This window comes from Camponotus floridanus, unplaced genomic scaffold (genome assembly GCF_003227725.1).
Source record: "Camponotus floridanus strain SB8 unplaced genomic scaffold, Cflo_v7.5 scaffold10, whole genome shotgun sequence".
Classification (NCBI taxonomy): domain Eukaryota; kingdom Metazoa; phylum Arthropoda; class Insecta; order Hymenoptera; family Formicidae; genus Camponotus; species Camponotus floridanus.
This window is the reverse complement of record NW_020229215.1, coordinates 1,817,240-1,838,848: the sequence shown is the minus strand read 5'-3', so window position 1 is coordinate 1,838,848 and position 21,609 is coordinate 1,817,240. Positions and strand designations below refer to the sequence as shown.

Sequence of the window (21,609 nt, the reverse complement as noted above, 5' to 3'; positions counted from 1 at the left end):
AATAATAATAAAATATGCTGTAACAAGTTCTTCCTCTTTCCTTCCTCTCTCTCTCTCTTTCTTTCTTTATCTCGCACTCTCTCATTCTTACTCATGCATTCATTCGCTCATTCTCTCCCTTTCCTTTTCTTTCTCATTGCCAATTTTTCTCCGAGTTTCGCTCTCGTGGAGAACCAAAATAGTGAAGAAGGCACGGGGCAGTATATCGGATGAAATTTTTTTTTCAGTTTTAATTTCTCTCTTTTTCTCTCCTTCGTACTTTCACAAGAAGTGTCTACAGTTTCTCGCTCGCTCTCAACGTTCTATCAAACCAAAAGGATGGATGGGACAGGGGGGAAGAGCACCATTTGATGGACGTCTCGCTGAGTTCTTGAAACCAGTTACACCGACGACTTTAGTTGACTAATTCCGGTTAGAAATTCTCCTTCCCCTATCTAGAAAGTTGTAGCTATCGTAGTCCAAATAAAGAAAGAGAATTTAATTAATCAGAGTTTGTGTACCATTCATATAACGGACTAATCTTACTTTTTCTATCGGTTGATTTGATGATCGATTTTCTACTCCTTTCTAAATTGAGCTATCATTCATAACTTAACTGACGCTTTATTGATCCTTTATCTTATTCGTTAAAAAGCATGTAAAGTTTTTCCCAGATCTCCGAGGCAAATTTTTTTAGATTTTTTTCTCTCTAGATAAAATATAAGGAATCACAATGGAAAGTCTCGCTTAATCATAATTAATGTTTGTAAATTTAGCTCGTATGGGAAAGAAGAATGTTAACCATAGTTAGTTGACTATCATCGATGGAAGCGGCTCTTTTCGTTCCGACGAGTTCTCGACACGACGCAATGTCTCGCGGAGGTACTTTGGAAAGAACACAGACGGCGATGATGCGTTAATAATATCTAATACGATTTCTAATATCTTTTTCTTTTGTTTCTATCGCTTCTTTCGATGCCGAGAATGGCCGAAGCCGTATGGCACCATGACGAAGCTCTTGAAGCTTCTGAATTATGCATGATACTTTTTTGTTAGTTAGTCCTCTCGTTAGCTGTCTCTTTCTCTGTCTCTGTCGGGATACGTAGCGGACGTCATTAACTCGTGTATTGTAATAAAAATTCTTAAAGTACAACTGTAATCATTATCTCTACTATACAAGCTGGCACTCATTACTGTATACTTATATAGTCTTTACAGACGCCATAAATCTGGTCAATTTCGCAAATATATTACTTCTTCGCGATGTCCGTCGACATGAACCACTCAGTTGCCACGATTTCGATAAAAACATTGATCCTCGAACGCGCGTTCAAAATTGTTTACACCCTCTTGAAATGAAACCCCGTCCAAAAACACACTCGATTATCAAATGTTAAATAAATCCTCGCTAATACTCATCTTAAAAGCAAAAGATCCCCATATCTACATACGTTCTCAACGAACATTCTGTGTATATATAAAATAATTCCAAAATACTATATACTCTTTTTCCAAGCTTCCGAAATTTCGGTTTAAAGCATCGAAAAAACGCCTTAAGCTAAAAGTCTCCATCACAATTTATCGATAATCGTTATTAAAGGCAGTAAGAAATGTGCGTATACAAAGTCCAATATAAAGTTCTAATCCAGAAAAATCACTGCGGAAAATTCAATGATTCTTCGAGAGAACGTTTTACAATCTGCCGCGAATATCACGAAGAGATTATTACGTCGCTCACGATAAAATGATTCAGCAAATACGAGGAACACGCGCGTTTCAATTAATTATTGTCCCGGGAACACGATAACCCTGTTGTATGTGGACACGGCATCCTATCTTTCTCCATCCTTCTTATCGTCATATCCATTTATCACCCGGTACATATATAGTAACCCTGTTTTCTCCAGCGATACTCGAACTTGAATTTCACTTACCCTTAGCTGCAAAAGTCACATTACGATCGCAATCGCTATTTCAATTATTCTCACATTGATCTAGAAAATTATTGACAGTCTACTTCAGTTGCCAGGTGCGCAGAGAAAATCACGAGGTTGTAGTTCTTTACCACGGTCCTCACTGACGTCACTACCATTAACGCGGAAAATGCGGTAGCAGATCGTGAGCGGAATTCTTAATCGCTAATACTAGCATCTTCCAAGATCACTTGCCCATACTGGCATTTGCTGGTAATGTCGCGGATCGTTGTTGCACCGATAAGTATGGCTTCAGAGTCGACCTCGTAGATTCCCTATAGAAAAAAAAATATACAGATGAAAGAAAACAAATATACATATAAACTGTTGTCACATAAATCTGTCATTTATATATTATTCGAGATTTCAAAAACACAAATAAAAAACATCGCATAGTCAAAGCTGTAAAACGCTTCAAGCATGATAATTCAATAACTAACCCGTTTCTGCAGCAAGTGCCGAAAGCTAAAATTGTTGTGCAGTATATGTACATGAGATATGCTACTCTTAATCGACACACATTGTCTTTTCTGATTTCGTTTAACTGTCCGATCAGTTTTAACAACCACTCACAATCAATGTCATGCATTGTGCTAATATGTACAATTATACAAGGTGTTTCAGATCATCCGTACCACCCATTTAAAAACTAGAGAAGTGGTTATTTCAAAAAAATAAAAACATTTTCTTTATAAATCGGGTGCGCTCTATCGAATGGTGATATTTCAACTTCTGGTTCCGGCTGGAAATAGGCGATTCGGACCGAAAGTGCATTTTTAAAAATGGAACCCCCTATTTTTCATTGCATATTCTTGTAGCTTACCTCGAGAGCTTTCCAAAACACTATAACAAATTATTTTTCCATGAAGTACTTTTCGAGTTATAGTTATATTCGAGGCTTGAAATCATTTCTTAATTTTACATAAACGATGAAATATCTTGTAAAATATTCATTCTTCAATTATCTTACCTTAATACTTTTATGTATAAAATAATGAGAGGAATCAATTGGTGTAAAGAAAACATATAGTTGTTTCTAAGAAAAAATATGTAATTTACAATTAACAATTCCATATTTTTTCTTAAAAACAACTATATGTTTTCTTTACACCAATTGATTCTTTTCATTATGTTGTACATAAAAGTATTAAGATAATTGAAAAATAAATATTTTACAAGATATTTTATGGTTTATGTAAAATTAAGAAATGAATTCAAGACTCATAACTCGAAAAGTACTTCATGGAAAAATAATTTATTATAGTGTTTTGGAAAGCTCTCGAGGTAAGCTACAAGAATATGCAATGAAAAATAGGGGGTTTCATTTAAAAAAATGCACTTCCGGTCTGAGTCGCCTATTTCCGGCCGGAACCAGAAGTTGAAAATAATTCCATTCGATAGAGCGCACCCGACTTATGAAGAAAATGTTTTTACTTTTTTGAAATAACCACTTCTCTAGTTTTTAAATGGGTGGTACGTGTGATCTAAAACACCCTGTATACAAGACCGGTATAGAAACAATGCGAAAGGAAAAGGAAGAAAAATCAAACAAGTCTAACCTCTCTACACCCACATCATGCGACGTCACAAAATAAGAGAGCTACTTAGTCCCCGCTCACTTCGAGCAGCAGCATCGGCTACGCTACCTTGGCGAAACGCGTTGCCCCGTGCCGTCTACGTGCGAGTTCGCTTTGTAGCCGCATTTCTGAACGCGCCTGGACAGCCGCGAGACCCAGTACTTCTGGTCCTCGGGATTCGCCGCGAGCAGCAATAACTCGCGGGCGCTGTTGGGGTCATAGTGCAGTTTGCATGGGGCTATGGCATCTTCCTTCTTGTCCAAGTGTTCCTTGTGAATCTTAATGCGACATCCTGCGAACAATGACATTTTGTTTTAAGTAAAAAGGAGCGAGAGAAACGTATAGAGAAATAAAATCCATATGTAAACGATTATAATAGACTATAATAATACGTACTTCGACATTCAAGAGCCGGCGAAGGTCGAAACATATGCCAGAGCTGTTTCGAACAGACCTCGCAGGTCGTCGGCATGTGATAAGATATTGATACGAACTCGTGGCCCTTCAACGACTGAGTGCCGGGTTTATCTGTGAGCTGCGGTAAATCCACTCCAGGCAGTGTATTTCCTTCGTCGCCGGGTCGTCTCGCTTCACCTTCACCGGCATAGAGTAACTGCATACGAGATTAATTAGTATGCAATATTAATCGCAATCCAAAGAATGGAGATTAATAAAGTAGATACCTGAAATATTCTGGGTATATCTTTGGCATTGGCTCGGATAACATCACCCTGAGTAACAGATCTAACGTGGAAGACTTTGTTCAAGTCTAATATCAGAACCGGATCGGCGTTCATTTTGTCGTTTTCGCTATTATAGAAAATTATCTTCTTGGAGGAGACAACGACGTATTGCTTCTTCCAACCGTGCCGCTTAATATTCTGCTTATTTGGCACATTTAACCAACCTTCCAATCTCATCGTACCATGCTCGGACAGAACCGAATCCTCAGCATCGTCGTTCTCGATGGATGAGACGCTTGCAGTCTCCGAATTGAGCGACGCGATTTTCATTTGCAGTGTTTCTATTTCCGAGTCCTTCGAATCCAGTTCCATTTGCAGCCTTAGCTTTGCCTGATTTTCCTCGACGAGTTGTGCCTGAGAAAAAAATCATTTTTACAAATTCAAACAATTCTATATAATATTTTAAACACAAGTAAAGGTGTCTCGCTTACTTGCAAATCTTGCAAATCTTTCTGCCATTTAGCTGCCAATTGTCCGTACTTTTCCCTCTCTTGAGTGAGTTCTTGCTGTAGGCGTCTGCAATCCTTCTCCTTCTTTCTCAGATCTGCGGCAGAGGCCTTGTTTTTATTCTTCCCACTCGACGAAAGATCCTTCCGGTTCATAATCTCGGCTAGTTTGTTGACCGCCTGTTGCTTCAATAGTTGTTCAGTTTTCAGCTTGCTACTCAGCTTTTCTATTTCTTCCGCGTTGAATTGCGCTTTGCCAAGTTGCTCTTGCGATTCTTTCAATCGCTTGCTCAAGTCTTCTTTTTCCTTCAGAGTCTGATCGACCGATTTCTTGAATTCGCTTTCGTTCTCCTTAAGTCTATTTATAATTTGTTCTTTTGCACTTAGCTCTTGATGATGCTTAGCTACTCCATCTTTGTATTCCAATTCCTTCATGGTTCTTTCCTTTTCCAAGTCTGCTACGGTCTCCTCGGCTATGGATCTGGCCAATGCTTCACTATCACCGCGCGCCAAAGACAGTTGTAATTGATGAACTAGAGAACTACGTTCTTCCTCCAATTCCTGCTGCAACCTCGCTTTTTCGTCTAGCTCTTCACGTAACTCTTGCGTCTGTGTTTTGTAAAGAGTCTGAAAAACATGAAAATTATAATCATTCTTAAAATATCTAAATTTACAATACTTTTATTATATAATTTTGAACTAATGAGTATAAGAATGAGAATAAGTTTAATATTTATTTTTATTTGTATTTTTTGTTTATTATTCAATAATTACAGATTCAAGATGATATACGTGATTAAACTTTTGTTATTACGTACCGAGAAATAAGCTTCAGCTTCTAATTGCTCCTGTAATTCTTTCGTCTGTAGCTGATCGACATTCCTTTGCGTCTTTAAGTGATGTAATTCCTCTTCTATTTGCCGTTTAGCTTCCCTCAACTGAGCAACTTCTCCGATCAATTGTTGCTCACGAGCACGAAGTCTTCCAGCTTCAGACGTTTGCTGACCTAAATCGGTTTGAAGGACATTTCTCTTTTGTTGTTCCTGTTCAACTTGGCCCTGCAGTACTTTGACTTTTTCCACTTCTTGTCTGTGTTCACCTTCTAATTTTTGCAATCGTTGTTGTATCTGTCTATAATCGACAGAGAGCATTGATGTCTGACGTTCCTTTTCCTGCGCAAGTAATTCCGCGCGTTGTCTTCCGCTTTTCTCCTCGTTTAATTTTGCTTGTAGAGCTATTTGTAATAAACCAATATACATAAGTAACACAATCCAATGTGAAATATATTTCTTTAAATTTATAAATATAGAGATTAGAATGTGTACATACATAAACAGATACGCCATTATACACAAATATGCAGCAATAATGAGAAGATAAACAAAGATTAGCACAGGATGATAGAGAAAAATACAATTTATAAATAAAAAATTAAATAATTTAAATATTTTATTTAAGTAATTTAAATATTTTATTCTAGAATATGTTTCCAGAATAGGAAAAAAAGAAAATATGAATTCACTAACCACATATATTACCTTTGAAAATTCCATTCTTTTGCCCTGCGTTGCATAGGCAAAATGAAATATGCTTTATCAGAAATATAATATCTCTATCTTTACATGTAAAATTTGAAACAAGCACCTTTAACAACTTCCAAATTAGCTTCTTCTTTGGAGAGAATGCGCGAACGCTCCGTTTCTTGATGCGCCATAACTTCTTGATTATACCTAGCTTGTGCAGCTTTCAATTCCAAGGTTAAACTAGCAGCTTCTTTTTCTAACGCGGAAATTCTTTCGTTTAGTTGTCTATTATCCAGAGTTGCCTTCTCCTCCTTCTCACGACTACGTTCTAACTCGAGGTGTAAGGCAGAAAGACGTGTTTCCAGTTCGGCCGTCAACAATGACGCTTGCGATCTTGAGCTACGTTCCTTGGAAAGTTGGCCCTATAGAAAAACATTTCGTGCATGAAAAATAAATTGTTCTCTAAATTCTTTATTTTAAATTTTGAATATTAGATATAATTATAAAAATTATAAAATATCTTAATGTCGCTCAAATAATCAAAGGATCATTGAAAAAAAGAGTAGTCGACCAAACTAGCCAGAAAATTTGTTTATTAATATGACGTTTCGACCATATGGTTATGGTCCTTATATACTGAAAAAGATTTATAAATTAATTAATTAATTAATGGTTTGAATATATAGTACGCTCAACGAATTAAAGTGTGAACAATTTTTATACCGATGTAATAAAAATCAGGAGACAGGCATAGACGATAATCTTGTAAATTGCACAAGTCACATTAACAAAAAACGTTATTTAACTAGATTTAAATTTGAGAGAAATTGATGCGTCCGTGTGAGACTTCGTCAAGAAACTAAACACAACTAGAGGAAAATGAAACTACGTGACCTTTATTATTTTGTCGTAAATGTTGTTTAAATTGATTGTAATTTATCATACATTGGGCAAACAAAAAGACATTTACGTACGCGAGTAAAAGAACATTGTAATAATATAAAGTTACATGAAACTAATCACTCGGTCATTAGCAAACATAGATTGGAATCCGGACATGATTTTGACTGGTCGAAACCTAATATTTTGCATAATGAAAAATATGTTCGAAAGAGAAAAATTGCTGAGATATTCTTTATCAAGAAATTTAATAATTTAATCAACCTACAGAAAGACACGGATAGTTTAAACAACATTTACGACAAAATAATAAAGGTCACGTAGTTTCGTTTTCCTCTAGTTGTGTTTAGTTTCTTGACGAAGTCTATAAATCTTTCCCAGTATATACTTGATAAGGACCACAACCATATGGTTGAAACGTCGTATTAATAAACAAATTTTCTGGCTAGTTTGGTCGACTACTCTTTTTTCAATGATCCTTAGATATAATTATATATTATTAATTATATTATTAATATAATATATTATTAATTATATATATATTATTGAATATTAGATATAATTATTATAATTAAATTTTTGAAAAAGGAAATATTAATTTTTCAAAAATTTTATACGCATCTTGTAAAAAACTATTAAAATTCCCTTGAATTAAAAAAAGAAACTGTTTGGTTTAATTATACCTGAAGGGTGGCAACTTCTTGTTGCAAGTTATCACGCTGTGCTTGTAGCTGAGCCCTGGCAACTTGGAGTTCACTCGCCATTTGTTCGGCAGCTTGACGAGCCACAGTAATTTCCGTCGCTTGCTTGCGCAACCTCGTCACCGTTTCTGTTTCTCTCTCTAGTTTGCACTGCATCTCTTTGATCTGTTTTTCCAACGTCGTTACTCGCTCGGATGTCTGCTGCGAAGTACTGACATCTCGCGCTCGCCTAGTTTGTTCTTCGTCAAACTTCTTCTTCACTTCCACCAGCAATGATTCCGCCTTCCGACGAATCTCTGTCTCGTGCTCCACTCTACGTTGCGCCTCCTTGTAATTATGCCTGAGCAGTGTCAGCTCTTTGTCCGCTCTGCCTACTTCTTCGCGCAGCTCGGCTTCTCGGCATGTCATTGCTTCCAACTGAATGTTCAACGCCTTCTGTCTCGACTCCATCGTCTCTATTTGCCGTCTTTCGCGATCCAGCAAGTTTTCCAACTGCGAGATCTTCACATCGTCAGTAGTGCCATTATTGACATGATTCTCCAATCCGTCCACCGATTCCTTGCCGTAAGAGAACATTAGCTGATAATCGCCCGAATAAGTGAATCCAATGAAAGGCAGATGATTTCCGGAAAAAGCTTTAGGTACTGGAAAACTCTCTTCCGGCCCATCTTCCTTGTCGACATCATCGAAATTGCTAGTGTCGTCATCACCAGAAAGTTCGGGTACTACCGGTGGCACGCATTCCCTTAGATTATCGAAAGTCCATTGATCATTTTTGAAAAATGGATGGCTTTTAATTTCGTCGACGCCGTTACGACCCAGGCGTTTCGTTCTGTCGGTGAGGAAACCGCATATCAAGTTTTTCGCCGAGTGAGAAATCTCGACATTTTGAGGAAAATATAACGAGTTCCGGTGATCCATGATCTTCGAATACGTGCCAACTAGGGAGTCGGCAAAAAATGGTGTATCGCCGAACAACATCTCGTAGAGAAAAACACCTACGGACCACCAGTCACATTCGCGACCGTATACTCCTTCCCCGCCTTGCGATTGCAAAACTTCCGGGGATATATAATCGGGTGTACCAACAGCGGTGTCGGACCGTACCAAACCGTCCTGCAAAGCAAACATTAAAATTAAAAAGTTTTAATCAGAGAGAGAGAAAGACAGGACAAGAAACAAGCTTATACTATAATATTTTAAATTTACTTACACAGAGAAAAATGTATACTGTATTCAAGTAAATATTTATTTTAAATAATATTATTATCCGTATCCAATAATATTATTATTTATTTTATTTTAAGTATATCATAAGTTTGTATATCCGCAAATATATCATAAGTTCATCACAAGCATTAAATTTAATTAAATATATTCTGAATTTTAGTAACTGCAGTATTTTAGTCAAGAATATTAAATTAAAACATAAATTTGGTTTGCTTACTACATAAAGTAAGTTTGATTTTTTTTTATACAACTTTACAATATTCTTGAAGAGAAAATAAATTCTTCTTTTGAGTACATGATAATGAGATTTTCTAACACTTGTGATGAGTATATTTTAAGATTATTATCAAGAATATATTCTTTGTTAAAGAAAATTATTACTTAAAAAAAGAAAAATAAACTAAGTAATCATTTTTCTTGGCAGTAGAATGATATTTTTTTCTGTGTACTTTTTTCATATTTTGGATAAAAATAATTTACAGATAGAATATAAGATATAGTATTATTTGTTTAAAACAAATTATGACTCAAAGTTATTATACATAATTAAAATGTTATCTGATATCTTTATAAAATGTTTTTCGAATTAGAAGTATTTAAACTGAATTTGAAAAATTAAAAATATAAAAGATTAAACTCACAGCATCCATCCTCATACACGTGCCGAAGTCGGCAAGTTTCAGATGACCATACTTGTCGAGCAACATATTATCTGGTTTCACATCTCTGTGAACGAAACCCATAAGATGTATCGCATCTAACGCAAGCACCACTTCGGCACAGTAAAATTTTGCCCATTTCTCTGGCACTTCGTAATTGGACATTAGATTTACTAAATCACCTCCTGGCATATAATCCATAACCATATAGAGATACTTTTGATCTTGGAATGCAAAGTGGAGCTGGACTATCCATGGAGAATTTGCGTGAGCCATTATGTCTCTCTCTTCCCAAAAAAATGCGGAATCCGATCTTTTAATCTGAAAGGATAACATGAAATCGAATAAGGAAAGGTTTATACAATATTTTATCATACAACATGCACAAATAAACAAAGTTATCTTACCATTTCAAATTTACTAAGTAATTTCATAGCGTAAACTTTTTGCGTAGATCTGTGTCTAACCAACTGCACCTCTCCAAATGCACCACGGCCGATTACTTTTATTAAAGTAAAATCATCCGTACGCATTCGCATTTTATGAATCTCTTGTGCTACACAGTCATCTGTAAAAACAGATAAATATTCTCAACCTCTCGATATATAACGCATCTTGCTCAAAATAACAAAAGATTAATAAATATTAAATTTGTATTAAGTATTAAAAAACAATACTTACATCTATTCATATAGGCTTCTATATTTTTCATACGTTTCACACTCGCATGATCGCAATCTAATACCAAGGCTTGGACGGTATCCAATAAGCAATCGATATTTGTAATACTTCTTGGATCCTTTATCCTCTCCTCCAGACTCCGTAGGCGCCTCCGCCTATCCTCATCCATCACATCCATCTCTCCTATAGGAGTCTGGATTATTGTGCTTCGACAATGTACTGCTTTTATCGCATTAAAAACTGTCCAAGCTCAAGGCTAAATGTAGCATTGATTCGAACAATGTGTAACTGTGATGCTCAATGGATCCTCCATATCTTCTAAACAAATAAATGCATAAACAAATGTATAAATCAAGTATAAATAAGTATAGTAAATAAGTCTTTCTCAAGCTTCAAACCTTCAAATCTAGACACATCAACAATGTTAGAATTCTAGATGCGTGTGACTGTATAATGCCATAAAAATATATACCATATTTAAATATATCTCGTCAAAAGAAATATAAGAAAAATAAAAAAACAACCAACACATATGTTTAAACCTTGGCAGTGTCTCTACTTCTTACATAATAGAACACATAAAAACAATATTATGACAGCATTACACAACGACAATATAAACAATTTAGAGTTAATATTTGAACGTGGCTCGCGTTAATAATAAATATCCTTAAACCGAAAATTTCCGAAGGAAATCCGCGTCTGCCGCTGAGGAAAGTTCAGAAGAGACGGGAAGGCACTCCGATGCGAAAGAAAAATACGGGCGGCACGTCAACGCGGCACCGCGTTTAACGGACAATGACTCAGCCGCGTAATTTACAAGGTGACAAGACGATGATTCGCGCGCGCGAAACAAAGAGCGATCCCGCTCTTTCGCGTTACCTCGCAACAACATCAAACGTCGAGCCACCGAGGATCCTTCCCGGGCGCTTCTTCTCCCAAGGGACTCGTGACCAGGAAGTCGAGAGGAGCCGAGTACGAGGGCGAGGGCGAGGGTTACGTCAGTGGCAGCGTTTACGACGCGACGACACGTCAAGCGACACGCGGAAGGGCCTCGCCTCTCTCTCCCTCTCTCTCTCTCTCCCGGTCGTCCCCGGGAATCGACGGCGACGGGGTAGACGTTCGCTCGCAGACGCAAGGAAACGCTTACAAAGCGCGCGCGCTCGCGCATCTCCTCGCCCTCCTGTCAGAGCGGGAAGAGGGGGGAGGGGAAGGGGGAGCGGGTAAGTCAGCCACGCTCGAGGGTGTCGGGGATGCTGATCCGAGAGGCGGGGTGCACGTACCTCACGTCGACCCTACGTCGTCCCGTCGTTGGCTGGCGACGATGTCATCCGGACGGGCGTCCCGGGGGGGAGGAAGGCGCATTATTTCGCGGGGACGACTCGCGAGGATCGTCGGAGTCGGCGAGAGACCCCGCGAGATTCCGCCTCTCTCTCTCTCTCTCTCTCTTTCTCCCTCGCTCTTCTCGTCTCCCTCCTCCTCTCGCTCGACTCTATCCGTCTCTCTCGCGCCCTCCGGTTCAATGTGCGCCGCGCGAGCGATACAAACTCCGCTCCGGCGATCTCCTGGCGTTGCTCACGACGACGACGACGGCATTTCGACGGCGCGGACGACACGTACGCGGCACCACCGGACTATCCTCGAAAACGGCCACTTCCGCTATCTCGATCCCTCGGCTCCTCGGCCCGTGCCGCGGGATTATCGATTTATCGTCGCGACGAAACGAAATCCAAAATCCCGACTCACCCGGAGGAGAGGCCCTCGGCGCGAAATCTCCGTCGACAGCGGCAACAGAGGGACGGTGGAACGGGGAGGGCGGCGGGGGGGAGGGGGGAAAGCGACAGGCACGTTGTGTCGTGGAAAATCGTCGCGGATGCGGAGAGCGAGCGTCGACCACTCCGGGTTCCGAAAAGCGTTGAAACGGGACGGTTGGAGGGGGGGGCAGGGAAAGTCGAGCCTTGAAAGAAGCGCGCGGCGAGGGGGGAGAGGGGGCGTGCGTCGTCGTCGTCGTCGTCAGTGGTCGTCGGTCGGTCTAAGATGGCGTAGCGTTCAGTGGCGTTCGGATTTCGGATGACAGTTGCGCGCATCGGAACCGGAAGACGATAGACCGACAACAATAAAGACGACCAAGAAGGGCTCCCGAGCTCGATTTCGCGGGAAGTGTCAACTGTCAACCGACGACGCGTCCCTCGATTAGGTGATTGCGGGTCGGCGGGTCTGACTTTTCCGCGCGACGATTTTTCTGTCCTGTTTTCCACTCTCTCTCTCTCTCTGTCTTTGTCTCTTTTCTCCGTCTCTCTTTCTCTTCTCACGTGGACTATTCTTTTTGGCCAGCGTGCCTCTTGCCACGCCACGTATTTATAGCGATAACGTGTGTTGTTTAAAAATAGGTACGTGTGAGTATGTCGCGTGCGTCATCTACGCGGATCGCATCCTTGCCTGTCCGATGTCCATGCACGTAACGTCATATCAACGTAATATGTCATATGTTCTTGTATGGGTCAAATGGATTATTATGATTGACGTGTCACAGAATTGGACTGCTGTCAATATTTAAAACCCCCTTGAAGATATTTCATGTTGCATTGATGCGACAGTGATATTATATGTGTATCTTGAGTGTGTAATCTTTAGAGTCCATCTGGTAGATAAGATAAGGATGACACATGCTCATAGTTCGCTTTTGTAATTTTCTATTTGTATTACAGCTAAAGGTTGTATATACACCTACGAGTCAACACACTATTGTAAAGATGAGCATGCTCTGCGACTGGCAGACCAGCAAACAGAAACTTTCCGAGCGTGGGCAGTACTTATTGGAGACTGGACAATGGTCGGATTGCAAGTTTATTGTCGGGCAAGAACCTCAACAACAGACTCTCAAGGGACACAAGTTGTTTCTGGCAATGTCCAGTCCAGTGTTTGAGGCCATGTTCTTTGGTGGCATGGCGGAGAAGAATGATCCGATACCGATCAAGGATGTTCAGCCCGAAGCGTTTAAGGCTTTGTTGGAATATATATACACTGATAAAGTAGAGCTAGGATCTTTTGAATTGGCTTGTGAATTATGTTATTGTGCCAAGAAGTACATGCTACCATGCTTAGTAGAGGAGTGCACAAAGTATCTCTGGTCAGATCTCTCGCCGAAGAAAGCGTGCAGGGCATACGAGTTTGCGCAATTGTTTGAAGAACCTGTGCTGATGGACAAGTGTCTGCAGATCATACGCACAAAAACGGATGAAGTATTGAAGGAATCTAGTTGGGAGGATGTAGAGTTGGGAACGCTTCTCAAAGTTTTGGATCAAGATGATCTGCAGATTAACTCAGAGATAGAATTATTTACTGGATTGGAACAATGGGCGAAGGCAGAATGTTCTAGGAAATCTCTTGATCCGACTAATGGAAAATCTTTAAAGTCTGTTATTGGAACTGCTCTCTCAAAGATAAGATTCTTGAGTTTAACTCCACAAGAATTTGCAGACGGTCCTGGTACGTCTCCTCTGCTCACAAAAGACGAGGCTTTTGATATATTAATGAATATATTACGCACCGACAACAAAACACCTATGCCTGAAGGCTTCTGTACTAATTCAAATAGCAGAGCGAAGCCAGTAAAGGCTCAAACTACAAGTGCTACTATAGTACTTCCTAAAGTAAGTAAAATTCCTCAGAGAGTTGCTAAAGGACGATATTTTACTAAAAGAAAAATAAATATATGTAGAGTGAGAAAATATATAATATTGCAGCACTTTTGCACTCTTCTTATTTTCTTTTTTTTTTTCTCTTTTAGATGTTTTCTCTTTTAGAAGAGGACAAAACAAGACCGCTTTTCAATCCATACGGTCAATTGAATATTCCCATGCGTACTGGTTTCTTAAACGATAGGGAGATCAACAGTACATTGCTGGAAACTTCACCAGTAGTATTAGGAGGGAGACATGAACAAGGCGTGAATAAGGATTCTGGAAGTCTACCAAATTCCTCCACGAGTGGAGTGGTCGTACGCGAGGGACCAAAATATTACTGCCTCAGATCGATAGTTCAACAAACAGATTGCTTGAATACAAACGTACTGGATTGTTCTGTCACGTTCAGTGTGGATAAAAATATTTGTGTAGTGGGTGTACAGGTTCCCACGCAAATCGCCGCGGTAAGCTAGAGAGATTAGTTATTATCCATCTAATTACCGTTCGCCAGGAGGCCAAGGGCCACAAAAGCCTGTAAGGCCCGGGAGTAATAGTAGTAATTGTTCGCATATATCACCTAATTCATTTATTAGGCGAGCAGTTTTACTCACGCTATACATGGTGATACGTCTTACACCGAAATCTTGTACGCTCATCTTCTCGACTGCGACGGCACACGTTTGACGTACACACATTTCACCACTAAAGCGAATTTTGGTACCCTTGTGGAGATTACTTTTAATCGACCAGTTTACATTCAAAAACATAAGGTTTGTGTAACTAAAATAATTACTTTTTTATTATGTAATCAATATCTATCATTTTGCAAAAATTCATTTTCAATTTAAAATAATGTTTTTATTCCAAAGTGCCAAAAATTCACGATTTATAAATGTTGAATTGTCTGCAAATATATTACTGTATTCAGTTATGATAATATTACTTTTATAAACAGGTTTATCGAGTCGGCGTGGTATTTAATAAGGCTGGATGGTATCCAGTAGGAGTTTGTGCCCAAAACATGTCCTGTGATTCTGTGTTTTTCTCATTCGGAGTTGGTAATAGTGCACATGCAATTCGTGACGGTCTTATTCGATCTATAGTTTTCACATATCATTAGCCTTCTTGTACTGAGTGATGGAAAAAAGAATTGCATACATCAGAGCTCGGCAAGAACTGCACATTTCGGCCGATTTTCAGCTGGCTCCGCCTAGCGCGTCCCCCCTTACCTCGCCGTCCCGCGCAAAGCCTACGAGCCGCTCCACGCTCAGGAGCGGGCGTATGGCAATAGCTTTCCACGTCACCCATGAGGTACTATTGTTGACGCGTTTTTTTTAAGTGGTATCCTCAATAGGCCTAATTCACTGATGACTAAAACGAATTTTTAACTAATTGCACGGAATTATAAATAATAATTGATGAATATTTATGACTTTCGGGATTTTTTACAAGCGAGATCAGGAACATCTATTTGCATACGGCATGTAGCAAATCGCATAAGACGTGATAAACTTTATCGTCTTGCAATTAGTTAAAGGGTCGTTTTAGTCATCAGTGGATTAGGCCTACTGGGAATACCACTTAAAAAAAAAACGCGTCAACAATAGTATGGGTGACGTGGAAAGCTATTGCCATACGCCTGCTCCTGAGCGCCGAGCGGCTCGTAGGCTTTGCGAGGTAAGGGGGGACGCGCTAAGCGGAGCCAACTGAAAATCGGCCGAAATGTGCAGTTCTTGCCGAGCTCTGGCATACATACTATACTTTTGGACTTATGAAAATAAGAAAAAATCTACCTTTATGTTGTACATTGCATTGTTGTGACATTTTCTCATTTTTCAAAGCAATCTTTCACTGTAAATTTTCAAAAAATGTACAAATATATTCGATTCTAAGTATAATGATATAATTTATTTTGTACAAATAAAAATCTTTTTAATTTATATGCCGCGAATATCCTACCTTCATGATATAACAAGAAAAGTTTGTATTTTAAATTCTTTTATTAAATTTTACACACGCATATTTTAATTTTCTTATATTTCATTATCAATTCTTTCCTGATTTCAATCTAATATTTATAAAAAATAATTTATTTAAAATTTACTTAAAATTGTAAATTGTAAAATTGTATTATACATATATCTGCATTATATATAATTTAACAAGATTTATATATTAAATCTTATTAAAGTATCAAAAAGTCATTAAATTATCAATTATAAAATATAACTTAATTACTTCATTTAACACTTATATGGTTTTTTAAATATATTTATAACACTTTTTGTAATATATTTTTTAAAAGCCAATAAAAACAAAACATAAAATCTTATAAAATAGATAATCAGTCTATATAATTTTCATCTTTAACTTTTCTTTCTCAAAATATTTATCATTATAGCGTTTATCCTATCTATAATACTTATAGATTCAAAAATATCTTATTACATATATATCATTAAAAGCAACAATATCTGTTAAATCTCTTTGTATAAAAATGTTAATTTGTACGTATAATGTATAATGTTTCGTGAATGTCATGTATTTCGAATATAACATTTTTAATTAATCCTTTAACTACGGATCTATCTATAGTTGGTTATTTTATTAACTACACACTTAATAAAATAAATAACTGTATAGACTCGAGATAACAATGTAAACAGAATCAATTAGATTGTCAATAAGCAATCCCTGCATCACAGATATCTTAAAATTGTTTATTGAAAATAAAATTTCATAAAATTTACGTTTTGTCCTTTTTTGAGAACAACCGTAGTTAAAGGGTTAAAAATATATATCTTGATAGAGTATTAATTTTGACTTTTAAATCCGATAAACTCTTACTTTTAAATCCGATAAACTCTTACGTTTTATGTACAATAAAATCCCAGGTATCTTTCCATCTCAATTTTATCACATCCTTGGCAGTGAGAGCTGATGTTCCATAACTAAATACAATGAATTTCTTAAATACATAAATGACAAACAGTATCCAAGTGATGGTACTACACGTTAGAATGTACAATGAAATGTTCCGTGGACGATGAGTGCTGAAATAGAAGATAAATCGTTATTTATTTCATATGAGATTAAATCATATTTAATATTATATTATTAATATTATATATTTAATATTATATTTAAATCAGGAAAACACATACCCGATTAAATAATACAGATGATCAATTGTGGTTGCTGTTAATAAGACTTTGAAAATAAAAGCTGGTAAGTAATGATGCAAAAACAAAGTTCGTTCAACAAATAAAAAGGGTAAGAAATGAAGAAAATATCCAGCTAACAATACATAAGCGTTGTTAATGAACTTTTCCCATTCTTCCTCGGCAATATCAAAGCATTTTCTTCTTCTTCTCATCAAATAAAATATTAGTAGCCCCGAATACACGATTACCGAGATCGTGCCGGAATACCAAATCGCAATATTTCCCAAAAGATGTACTTGTGCCTAAAAGTCATGTGATGAGTGCAATTTAAATTTAGCTTATAAAAGTCAATAAATTTATAATAATCAAGTGATAAAAAAATTAATTAAAAAATTGAAATAAAAAATGTAAAAAGATTTAAATTAAAAATAATAAATTGAAAATACTTAGAATATATCATATTTTCTTTTAACGATATGTTCATAGATACGAGCGTTGAAGTGTGCAATTTTTCAACTTACATTGCTATCATTCGACACCCAATACGCGATTCCCCGGGACATCAATGGCCATTCGAATGGCCCGCTGGAATACATGTGGCTGTTCTGACTCTCCTGGCCGCCGAATAACATTTTGATCTGCAGCTCTGCAAATTTCTCCCAGAAGCTTAACGCAGTCGCTTGCAAGGGTATCATTTCCGCGCTAATTAGTTCCCGTTCTCGTTGCTTTTGGTCCTCACTCTTGGTATAACGATGCTCTTCAACATTCCAGATGGAATTGGACTGATCTATCAGTCGATCCGCCACCACTTCGTGCTGATTGAAGCCCCAGTCGGGCAGTTGTCTGCCGCTGAATTTTAACGCAAACTCTGCTCCGTTCGCGTGCACGTGTATCAACCGCACTTGGCTTTGTATCGCGTGCCACGCGTCACCGTGATCTCTGTTCGTAATCTCTACCCGCCAGAGATTTTGCGATGGCATTGACACATTGTAATCTATATAACACGACACTTCTTGACTTTGCGGTGTCATCGGCGCCGCAACGTCGTGCGAGTTCAACGCCCTGCTCGTGATTCCATGTACTAGTTGAATCACATCCCCGTGCCGGATAGGCTCGCTAGGCTTCGTCACTACCAGATCGTTTTTGTCTGGTCTCTTGACAATCCACCAGTTGTTAACATCTTTAAATGAATAACAAGTGACTTGCTGCTGATGAGAGCTGCCACGACCATCGGGGTATCGCAATGGATATACATGGTTGTGACTATGTAGCCAACAAGCTCTGCCATATGTATGTCGGAGAGTGATCTGTGAGCCGTGTGTCACTTCCAAAGGTTGTCCTTTCGTAATACTGGCGAGTCCTCCTTCCAAACTCGCTTGAAACGCGCTCGTCATGACCGAATCGTGTGGGCCTGCTTTCGAGAGTATTGCCAAGTGTACATAAAATATGCTCAGATACGTGGTGGCAATAACGATAATCAACACGACGATCCTTATTAGAAGATGGACCCACAACATTGCACTCGATAGAGTCTTCTTCGGGAGCAGGGACCAATAATCGCGAGCGATCAGGAAAAGCGCGAGAATCATCGAGTAAAATCCAACATATTTGACACTAGAAAGAAAATTTTAATTAGACAAACTTGATTGGGAATGAGTGTAAGAAGTGATGATAAATAAGATCGTACCACATCGCGCATGTTAAATTCGCAATGCCTAATATCAGCCAAATCCACCAGGACGCGGATGTCGGTCGGTCCATAATTTTTCGGAATTTTATGATGCACAACAAACCAAGCAAAGAGAATTGCATCAAAATGCTTTCCATCAGGATAAATCTAGACTGTGTCAACAATGCATTGTCTAAAATATCAAGGAATATATTAGTAAAACATGTTAATAGAGAACACAATGTATCATAGAACTGTTTACAATTAGATATCACGGAGCAACGATTCGTTTTAAAATATTAAATAAATTATGTATACATAATATAGAATTTAAAATTGCACTATATTTATTATTATTATATTTATTATATATATTCTTCGAATGAAAAACTCAACAAAATTAAACTTAATTTGAATCAAGCAGATCATTATATTTTCACATTATATTTCCTAATCCAAGATAAAGTTACCGAATAATAGTAAAATCCCGCCAATTGTCGCGGCCCATTGTCTTAGGCCCAGCTCTAGAATGAGATGATATGCCGTAGGGATCAGCAGACTTCCACATATTGCCGGTACTAGGCGTAAAGCGTACAGAGGAACTGTGTCGCTATAAGAACTTCCGATTCTATCGAATTTAAATTGTCCGTCGAATCCAGCCAAGTATGCCGCTGCGGAAACCAATTGCTTTCCTAGAGGTGGATGAGAATCGAAAAAGAACGTCCTCTTCATGTATAATCCGACGTACTTGCCATAATGTAGTTCATCGAATCTATGATAAGTAATTAATTACGATAAATCAAATGATAATAAATAATTAAGAAAATACGTGGGGAAATAATAGTTTAATAATTTAAACTTTTTTAAAAGTATTTCTCTCCCTGTCTCTCCCAAGTAGTTATTTTTCGATTATTTTTTAAAGATTTATTTGGTTACTTTGTGTTTTTAAAAATAACTCATGAGAGATATAACTGTGATGATATAAAAATATATAATAGTAATGATATAAAAATCGAATTGTGCATTGAAATTTTTGGAAAACTATAGAATCTTGTGATTTATTTTATAATTAAGTTAATTTTTAATTTTAGAAAAAGTTATTAATTTTATATATATATATATATATATATATATATATATATATATATATAGTAATAAATTACTTGAAGATTTTAACAGCAAAATGTATTTAATTAAGTGCATTCAACAATTTGTAACTTCAAGTTTATATTTTTTTTAATGCCTTTATCGATTGTTTATTAATTCATTAACAGAAATTTTTACCAATTATATAATTAATAATTTATAATTGTTAGATTATTGAAAATAAGAAAAATCTCATGGTATTGGCAAAACGTTGATATCTCCAGTGATATAGTACATCAATTACAGATTATCGATTGCTTATTAGCACCATGTTATTTTTCAAGAGTGTAAATAAATACGTACACTATATTACGTGGTTCCTCGAGGCGATGAAGGCGAATAAAGATGCCTGTAATTAGTAAAATTGCTGCTATCAGATCAATCTCCAAACTGATTTTGATCCGAGCACGAACATCGTTCGATATATGTTTTTTTGATTCAATAGAATCTGATGACCTATTTACTTTATTACTTTCTATTGGATTGTCTAGTGCAACCTGTCAATAAAAATATTATTAAATATAATATTAAATTACAAAATTTAATAATTTTGAAGAAAACAGCAAATAATTAAAGCAATGATGAGAAGCTGTATAGATAAGGAATGTAATTTAGGTAGAATTGTGTGTTATTGTTATTATATTTATAAAGAAAATTCCATTAAAAAAATTTTTATTATATAAAATTATATGAAAATATGAAAAATTTATAATATAAAATGTAAAATATAAAAAAGATATATCATCTTATTTTTTTATTTTACTTTCCCAAATGAAAATCAATTAAAAAATAGATAAAAAAATATCAAAAAATATATTAAAGAATATCTACAGTTGTGTCCAAGAAACACATAAATTATCTAAATATATTCTTGGAATTTATGCGTTATCAAAATGATATTAACATTCCTGTTACTAAATCGGTCTTTAGTATCTTTCATCAAATCGAAAAACATAATAATTATATCTTGTAATATATAAAATTTTCGATTCTGAGTCTTAAAAAAAAAATCACAAGTTGGAAGAAAGTTCAATCTTTACATTGAAGTTAAGAATTTGCAGCTTACAGGCGCACATTCTCAACCTGTCAGACGATATAAAAATGCCGCAAGAATACTTCCGTATCATAATTTTTTTTTCACAAAATCACATTCTAAATTTTTTACTCCGAGAAAGCCGCCAGATTTCGAGTAGCTCACCTCATCCCTTTGATTCCTCGACTGACTTATCGTTGTATTTGCGTCGTTTTCCATGTGTGCGCCGTGTTTAGTGTCCTGCGATTTCATTCGCCTGCGCCGGACTTCCATCATTGCGGAAAAAAAAATATATAAAGCACTTATCCGATTTTTCCAAGAAGCTATCAATCCTAGTCGAGTGTCCGCGATGCCCTGCATTCGCTCTCGAATTCTCGCTCAACAAATTCCTCGCATTTCACGTGAAAAATACTTCCATTCCTGCCATAGGATCTGGCACAACCCACGTCAGCGCTGCTGGACCTCTTTCCCTCAATGTGACATCCTTCAGAGACGCTCG

At 37.2% G+C, this 21,609-nt stretch overlaps 3 protein-coding genes across 10 annotated transcripts; 1 reads left to right on the top strand and 2 right to left on the bottom strand.

Annotated features, from left to right (window-relative positions):
* Nucleotides 1-12,232, bottom strand: LOC105249459 (rho-associated protein kinase 2). 6 transcript variants are annotated; one of them, XR_889046.3, is made up of 13 exons: nt 11,696-12,232; nt 10,413-10,730; nt 10,139-10,299; nt 9,714-10,052; nt 7,825-8,958; nt 6,363-6,663; nt 6,257-6,280; nt 5,537-5,943; nt 4,704-5,345; nt 4,213-4,626; nt 3,926-4,142; nt 3,512-3,821; nt 1-2,227 (listed from the first exon to the last, which is right to left on the bottom strand). XR_889046.3 is itself a non-coding variant. In XM_011254946.3 (13 exons), the coding sequence occupies exons 2-13, from the start codon at nt 10,588-10,590 to the stop codon at nt 2,140-2,142; spliced, it is 4,128 nt and encodes a 1,375-aa protein (XP_011253248.1). In that variant the 5' UTR covers nt 10,591-10,730; nt 11,696-12,231; the 3' UTR covers nt 1-2,139. The 6 variants fall into 6 exon arrangements, 5 of the variants coding, with proteins under 5 accessions (XP_011253248.1, XP_011253249.1, XP_011253251.1 ...); XM_011254946.3 differs by having other exon boundaries at nt 3,599-3,821; nt 11,696-12,231; XM_011254947.3 differs by lacking the exon at nt 11,696-12,232 and adding an exon at nt 11,295-11,638 and having other exon boundaries at nt 3,599-3,821.
* A 183-nt stretch (nt 12,233-12,415) lies between these two features.
* On the top strand, nt 12,416-15,691 carry LOC105249460. 3 transcript variants are annotated; one of them, XM_011254952.3, is made up of 6 exons: nt 12,433-12,609; nt 12,803-13,031; nt 13,121-14,065; nt 14,203-14,562; nt 14,692-14,868; nt 15,054-15,691. In XM_011254952.3, the coding sequence occupies exons 3-6, from the start codon at nt 13,166-13,168 to the stop codon at nt 15,216-15,218; spliced, it is 1,602 nt and encodes a 533-aa protein (XP_011253254.1). In that variant the 5' UTR covers nt 12,433-12,609; nt 12,803-13,031; nt 13,121-13,165; the 3' UTR covers nt 15,219-15,691. The 3 variants fall into 3 exon arrangements, with proteins under 3 accessions (XP_011253253.1, XP_011253254.1, XP_011253255.1); XM_011254951.3 differs by lacking the exon at nt 12,803-13,031 and having other exon boundaries at nt 12,416-12,609; XM_011254953.3 differs by lacking the exons at nt 12,433-12,609; nt 12,803-13,031 and adding an exon at nt 12,616-12,802.
* Nucleotides 15,692-16,486: 795 nt separating this feature from the next.
* On the bottom strand, nt 16,487-21,594 carry LOC105249463 (protein O-mannosyltransferase 1). Its single transcript, XM_011254958.3, has 7 exons — nt 21,276-21,594; nt 20,381-20,574; nt 19,402-19,703; nt 18,950-19,124; nt 17,784-18,876; nt 17,263-17,564; nt 16,487-17,151 (listed from the first exon to the last, which is right to left on the bottom strand). The coding sequence occupies exons 1-7, from the start codon at nt 21,468-21,470 to the stop codon at nt 16,965-16,967; spliced, it is 2,448 nt and encodes an 815-aa protein (XP_011253260.2). The 5' UTR covers nt 21,471-21,594; the 3' UTR covers nt 16,487-16,964.
* Between the last annotated feature and the right edge of the window lie 15 nt (nt 21,595-21,609).

Excerpts from the sequence above, each read along its gene's own strand:
- LOC105249463 (XM_011254958.3), bottom strand. The coding sequence starts at position 21,470 with ATGCAGGGCATCGCGGACACTCGACTAGGATTGATAGCTTCTTGGAAA. Across the intron at positions 19,125-19,401 it reads CGGGATTTTACTATTATTCG|ACAATGCATTGTTGACACAG; the intron begins GTAACTTTATCT and ends TTGATATTTTAG. Across the intron at positions 18,877-18,949 it reads AATTTAACATGCGCGATGTG|TGTCAAATATGTTGGATTTT; the intron begins GTACGATCTTAT and ends TTTTCTTTCTAG.
- LOC105249460 (XM_011254951.3), top strand. The coding sequence starts at position 13,166 with ATGAGCATGCTCTGCGACTGGCAGACCAGCAAACAGAAACTTTCCGAG. Across the intron at positions 14,066-14,202 it reads CTACTATAGTACTTCCTAAA|ATGTTTTCTCTTTTAGAAGA; the intron begins GTAAGTAAAATT and ends TTTCTCTTTTAG. Across the intron at positions 14,563-14,691 it reads TTCCCACGCAAATCGCCGCG|GCGAGCAGTTTTACTCACGC; the intron begins GTAAGCTAGAGA and ends TTCATTTATTAG.
- LOC105249459 (XM_011254946.3), bottom strand. The coding sequence starts at position 10,590 with ATGGATGTGATGGATGAGGATAGGCGGAGGCGCCTACGGAGTCTGGAG. Across the intron at positions 10,300-10,412 it reads AGAAGCCTATATGAATAGAT|ATGACTGTGTAGCACAAGAG; the intron begins GTAAGTATTGTT and ends CTGTTTTTACAG. Across the intron at positions 6,281-6,362 it reads TAATTTGGAAGTTGTTAAAG|GGCAAAAGAATGGAATTTTC; the intron begins GTGCTTGTTTCA and ends TATGCAACGCAG.